General features: G+C 36.0%; 1 protein-coding gene and 1 pseudogene across 3 annotated transcripts in view; one reads left to right on the forward strand and one right to left on the reverse strand.

Annotated features, from left to right (window-relative positions):
• The window catches only part of LOC111346580 (uncharacterized), a 4,287-nt gene extending 378 nt beyond the window's left edge, over positions 1-3,909 (forward strand). The window contains exons 2-5 of one of the 3 annotated variants that reach the window (XM_022953856.2): positions 486-588; positions 1,673-1,817; positions 2,685-2,870; positions 3,624-3,909. In XM_022953856.2, coding sequence (XP_022809591.2) covers positions 486-588; positions 1,673-1,817; positions 2,685-2,870; positions 3,624-3,691 — 502 coding nt within the window. In that variant the 3' untranslated portion in view covers positions 3,692-3,909. The remainder of the gene's footprint in view (positions 1-485; positions 589-1,672; positions 1,818-2,684; positions 2,871-3,623) is intronic. The other 2 variants (XM_022953859.2, XM_022953858.2) reach the window with 2 other exon arrangements.
• Positions 3,910-3,911: 2 nt separating this feature from the next.
• LOC148728517 (octopamine receptor beta-2R-like) lies at positions 3,912-6,379 on the reverse strand (annotated as a pseudogene).
• Positions 6,380-7,025: the final 646 nt, after the last annotated feature.

The raw sequence follows: 7,025 nt of genomic DNA on the forward strand, positions 1-7,025 counted from the left end.
TGCATATCCAGTAGCCGGTGTCGAGTTAAGTTGGTATGAAAAAAGTGAAAACCCTATAAAATTGCAGCAAAGTAATATCCTTATCAATTTGGTTGCAACGCTTACCAATCGATATTTCTCTAAAACAGATCTTTATTTCCCACGAATATTTACAACCTAGCTCATACATCATCTTGACGATCGAATCATTATTTAAAGATCAGAATCGGATGGTTCATATCACATCAGCCAAGAAGTCGATCGCTATCATAGATCGCTTCGAAATTTGATTGAGAAAATAATTTTTTTTCATTTAAATTAGCTGTATTATTTTAAAGGAGATTTATCTTGACAGGTGAATTTACTGCGCAGATACGTTCAAATTACCGTTATATTTCGGGTTGAAGATAATTTACATACGAGACATTCTCAGCTCTATTTTCTTTTGGAAAATCTTTATATACCTGTCGCGGATTTTGGAAACATAATACATTGTTTTAATTTAGCTCTCATAGGAAGAATTTGTCACACTGGTCTAAACAAGATGTACCCTCGTTAAAACTCGCCCAGCAGCTGGATACAGATCATTGGGCAAAGCTCAAGGGAAAGGTATTCTAAGTTAGAGGGCTTATCCTAAATATCAAGTCAAATCGCTTGATAAATATCTTTCGGAAAATATCGAATTTTTAAAATTTCTCAAGCATTTTAACGTCTCATTTTTTCTCGCTGATAAACTTGGCAAACGTCACGGAAATTTATTCATAAAACTGAGTTTTTTTTCTAAGGTTAAAACAAGGAAAGCGAATACTTCAGCTATGAAAGCTATGAATATCTCTAATTTTCCTAGATTTTTTTAATATCTCAGAAACCTCTGAATATCCCAAAAAATATTCGCATATTCGAGGACAAGCTTAGTTCGCTACTACCATCAGCAAAGCTGATTGTATACGGTGATTATAATCTTACTTCTTGTTACGGTCGGCTAAAATTTGGAAAAACAACCTAAATTTTTTGAAAATACATTCAAGGCGTGTTGTATGCTCTCTTAAGTCGTCAGAATTGTCGAGTATTTGAGTGTTGGGTACTTGAATTAATGGAGTGGAAAATAGTAATAGACTTTTCAATCCATTTTCACCATGTTGTCACAATTTAAGCAATATCATGCATCTATTCAAGCGAAAAAAAAAAAAAAAAAGAAGTGGGGCGATTACGCGTAAAGCGCTCCTTCATCGAGAACGCTCTAATTCATGCGCCTGTTTTTCAATCAGTTAATCGAGGACCTCCGCATATTATGAATATGTTCTTTGCCCAGGTTCTCCACTATTTATGACGGAGAAACATCGAACTTTAGGAAGATGAAATTTCTCCTTGAAATGTGGTGATAGCGTCGATCGTATTAAATAATTTGCAAAAGCAGTTGAGACTGAATTCAGAATAGCATACCTGAAAGAAAAAAGTAGCATTTGGAAAATGTTAACTTGAAAATGCGCAATGCAAAATGCAACTTGAAAATGCGCAATTCCTCCATTTATCAAATTATTTTTCGACTCTAAATTGCACGATTTAGAGTCGAAAAATAATTTCAGGCGTAAAACCTTTTGATGGAGTAATTGTTTTAACACCTCCTTTCTCTTTCGCCTGAATTTATCAGGAAAGCCCTCTTTAACAGGAATTCTGGATTACTTTTTTTTAGCACGTTAACTTCCTGAATCGCATGTCGGATACTTTATCGTCAAAAGAAGTTTTAGCTGGTCATTCTCAGAAAGACCCGGAGCTGTCAAGTGCGTTTCAGAGATATTACTACGATCAAAGCAGACACAGAGAAGAACTGTCGAAGAGTAAGTAGACAGAACTTGCAGAGATAGCGGCCTCTACTAAATGGCGCTTTGATGAGCTAAGGGCGAAAATTCTCCTCAGCATTAACCCATTCGCTCCCAATATCTGCTCATTAATCCTTCTTGTTGTCTGTCAGTACAGTTCTTATGATAATGTGATGTTACTTTGTGATGTCAAGCTGAGTTAAAAATGCCTCAGAGGTTTATACTCAATACTCATTGCTTGAAGACAGGGCTTAGTTAATCACCCTGCGGCACTAGCTTCCGTAAAGAAAACAAACTATAACAAGTTAAAGAAAAAGGAAGAAAAATGGTAACGCGACGTAGCTTGGAGCTGTTTCAAATACCTTGTGGAAAACTTAACGTCTGACCAATACTGTTGAAGTCAGTTCGAGTTGATTTCGGGTCTGAAAGCCTTGACAAGTTTACTCAGAGAGGCAAATTGATTACAAATTCATCCAATCACAGGCGGCGCAAGCGTGCTGTGTGTGATTTTAGGGAATAAAGGTCATACCTAAAATATTTTAAAGATTGAATTTTAAACGTAAGCGTAAAAAAAAGAAACAATATAAAAAAAAAAGAAAAAAAAAACGATTAAAAAAGGATAATGAAAGCGAGAAATATAACGTGTTAAGTCTCCTTACCTTTACTCCGAAGCCGCCACACCTTTTGCTGTCGTTTTAACGCTATTTTGGCGACTTTCTTTGTATCGCATGATGTGCCCCATTCAATATTAGGCATTCCCGTTAATGACCTTTCGACCTCAAAACCATATTCAGTGCGCTTGGGCTTCCTGCGATCTAATCAATCTGATATGATTTCAAAAACGTGATCATTACGTCAGTGTGGCTAACTAAAGTTTCGTCTCAGAAACATATACCATGTATTATCAAGGCAAACCGGTAGAGAAGGCGGAATCTTCAAGGCAAGTTCTCCAACAGACGAACGACCTTCCACGCCCCCAAGTACAAAGGCGTCCATCGGTTTACAATCAACGGGCCAAGGAAGGCTTCAAATTTTGGCTGGAAAGTGATCCAATGATTAAAAGAATTTCGTGTAAGAAAGTTACTGTTGGATTTCTTTTCTTTGGTTTTTAGAATAACTCCACGTTGTGCCTTAGAATTGTTGATTTTTGGCAGATCGATGCTAAGATATTGTTACCATATAAAGTGTTTCAAGAAATATTCAAATGTTTTTAACCATTGTTTCTATTTATTTATTTATTTACTTCTTCATTCGAGACCTCTATAGTAGCAGAAAAACTCCGTGGAAAAGTCCCCAACTTCAGCTTCCTGATTCTCAACTCAAAATCAAGCTTGATAACTCCTGTCATAAAACAACTAAGGTGACAAAGATTTCGGAAAAAAATGCTCGAATTCTTGACATGCAGATTGGAATTCAAAGACATAAAATGGGAGTGACCATTGTCGTTCGTTTTGAGTGACAGACTCCAACTTTGAACATTTGAGCTTAAGGCTCCGTGTTTAATGATAATTATGGGCTGTAGTTACACTATGATGACCTTCAAGTTAAAAGATATCACATGTTGGAAATTAACTGTAAATTTTCTAATACCAACGATACCAAAGTGGGATGGTATCAGTTCGTCAAACAAAATTGGTGTTTGACAATAATGAAACCATTTTGAGGCACCTGGACTAAAATTTGGGTTAGTATGCCTATTAATTTGACAGATATTAATCAAGAAATGTTTAGGGGGCGGTGCAAATAGATACAAATAAACAGTATTTTCCTTCTTTGCTCAGGTGAAACTGCTAAAAAGTGCAATTCATTTCTTTTTTTTCTCAGTTTGTTCGAAGTACACGTTTGGCTCAAAAAGCACATTCCATGGACTTGGAAATGCTCCAAGAAATTAGCTGAAACAACAGACATACGAAATTTTAAGGCGTGGTCTCGAAAATCTCACAAGTTCAGCAAGAGTGTGCATACAAAACAATAAAAAAATTAGTTATATGTACAAGTAACGCAGAATATAAAAATGTATGTTTTCGTTAATGAGTGAAAAAAGAAAGTGTGAATTATCATAATTTATTCCTTTTGTAAAACCAATTAAAATGATAAACAAGAAAAAGGAGATTCCATGGTCTATCATTTATTTTGATTCATCTTACTTCGCTGGTATCATACTACAAACAACTAAGGTTATCGTTAGTTTTGGACGGCAACTTCAATCTTTCTTCATTCGAGCCTAATGTCATTTCCAGACATCCTAATGTCATTTCTTTTTGGTTTAGATATGGGAGGACTGTATAAGAAACTAGCATTAGCCGCTATCCAGAGATTATAAACACTTGCCGCCATTAATTCGTCAGAAGAGCACCCTGTGTTTATTGGTCATCTCATACGCTTTTTTGAAAAATTATGACCGTGAGACCATTCGCTGATATCCCTTAGTGCTTATTAAGCACTCTATTGATATGCAGACGAAGAAGCAATGCCGAAACACTCGAAGAGAACTTCCATATCTACGTGTGCCCGTGTATTATTCTCTATTTACAAATACAAGCTATGAGTTAATTTCTTAGTAAACCTTTAGCTCTTTTATACATTGTCATATTCTATAGTTTATTCTCCATTCTGATCATGTACGTTGTCTATCCAAGGTAGACTACAAGCCCAATGATAAATTCATATTTCCTTACAGTTCACCTGCTGCCATTTACATTTATACCAAGAAAGTCGCAAAATCTTACCCAATCACACTAGCTTCCCAGTGCGGATAGTGTGGATAACGCAATACTGTTCACATTTAGGATGAATTCTGTTTGACTTTGATAACATGGGGCGACAAAACCGTCTTTTAATCTCCTTTTTTATGTCTCTCTTAAAAAAAGAATACACCAAGGGATGGATGGCGGAGTTTAACGTTAAAAGGATGATTTTATATTCTCTATCGTTACATGATTCAACAATACCGGAAATTCTGATTGAGCTGCATCGTAGAAAACTACCATAACACATCAGGAACAATCCGATTACAATCCCCATCAATATCACGGCAGACCTCTCCCGAGGTTTAAAAAATACCTGATGATTGAAGCGTAACTGTTTTGCTAACGAAGGAGCGGCTCGATTATCTTTAAATACAACTTTTAAAGACATATACTAATATTAAACTTGAAAATGTCTCGAAACTGATGAACAATATAGATAAAATGTTTATGAGGATGATTGATTTTTGAAAAAAGGAAGTATTTACTACAAAATGTGCAAAAGTCATGAGAACAATTGGAATTACCCAGGATAAGATGACCATCTCAGTGACTCGGTGACGCTTCATTAAAGTCAAGTATTTTAAAGGTTTCACAACAGCAATGTAGCGATCCAGCACCAAACAGCAAAGGTTTGCCACAGACGCAAAAGCAAACAGATTTCTTATAATCCATAGCATCATCCTAAAAGATGGATCGTTGCTGACATCCAGAAACTCACACGAAAATAGCGAAGGAACGGCGATCATCCCAACACAGAAATCAGCCACGGCAAGCGAAACCATAAACGCGTTGGTTTTGGTGCGAAGCTGCCTTTTGCCACAAACAAGGAAGATGATAAATCCATTTCCAGTTGTGGTCAGGATGGAGAGAAGCCAACCAAGAATCAAAAGCCACACTTTCATTTTTACTTTTTGATAATCAATGTTCTTATTAGTTTTTACCCGCCGAGACTCAATACTCTGACTTAGAAAACATCTGGTAACCACTGATAAAGATTTCGTGATGTATAAATTTCGTTTTCAGAATGCGCGTTTCAAAAAAAACTTTTGTCGTCTGTAATTTGCCCTTTTTTATTCAAATTGGTTAATTAACTCAAAATCATGAAAGGAAAATATATATTTTATATTTTTTGATGAAAAGAATAAGAGTCAAGATAAGAGTTCTCGAGATTACCCATCGCCCTGATCATGGCATCAAAAAGCTCCTCGAAGTTAACTTCTTTTGTTACTTTTGATATCTGCTTCATTAACTAGGTGGCTCATTTATTTCCACTTTTTTCGGTTTTCATTTTCGATCCTTCCCAATTTATTTGACTGCTTTGAAACAAAAGTAGAAACCATTTAGAGCCACCGACCATACATATCAAGAATCCGCCGACAGTTGCAAAATTTACTAATTCATTTTATTTTTCCTGAAAGACCCTCTTGATGAATCTTTTTCAAAAACTATATCAATTATATTACTGTTCAGACTTAGACGTAACAACATAACATGGAATTTATATTTTAAAAGAGATAAAAGAACCATCTGCTAGCACACAAAATTTGAAAGCGTGATTCCCCTGCGTTGTGGCGTATGAAGTTGCCGAAGTTGCACAATTTTTCATCGTTTTACTCAAGGGACACCGGCCATCTGGGCGTATTTTGAACTTTTTCGATTTTTCGGAGAAAACAAAGCGCGAGAGAACTTTTTGATATAATTTTTGAACAAGGTTCATCGAAAAAGTCCTTTAGGAAAATTAAAATGAATTACGAAATTTTCAACTGTCAGTGGATTCTCGATATTGATGGTCAGTGGCTCTTAAAATCTTACATTACATTAACATTGTTACAGTGATTCATTTGTCTTTTTGCTTAAACTGAATTTTTTACAGTTGTCTGTGTATATCGCATTGAATTTTTTTCGAGTATTTAAAAAGCTTGGAATATGAAATGTTTTCAAATAGCGCCGTCAAACACAAAAGAATGAAACAATTGTGTTTCTATGCTCTCATCTTAACTGACCAGTTGACCGATTAGAGGGCGCGACGGCTATCTCAATTATTTTAGAAAGTGCTTTTCAGGATTTAAGTATCTAATCAGCTTTTGACTCACATGGAACTAAAAGCCGTTCGAAACGAGTGAATAACTTTTCACAGGATGACGATGACTTCTCACTGATGGCAGACCATTAGGTTGGATAGCATGTCTAATGGAGTACACTCGAGATTTAGGTATTCTCGCACCCAGATCCTATCATGTTACTGTAACTTGGTTTTGGAAGGTCTGGGTACGACACCAGGAGTTAGGATAATGTAACATAGATTGGCCGGGGGTGTCGCTCGAAGCTGATTTAATGAAACCAGCAGGTTTACCCTTAAAAATTAATGTACCACACAAAACTTTTTTGGTTGTGCAATAACGAAGAGCAATGATGGTTTTGTCACTCTTAACACACACAGATTATCCCAAAATGTCCGCCACCCGGTAAAAACTGG

The sequence above is a fragment of the Stylophora pistillata genome, chromosome 6, assembly GCF_964205215.1.
Source record: "Stylophora pistillata chromosome 6, jaStyPist1.2, whole genome shotgun sequence".
Taxonomy (NCBI): domain Eukaryota; kingdom Metazoa; phylum Cnidaria; class Anthozoa; order Scleractinia; family Pocilloporidae; genus Stylophora; species Stylophora pistillata.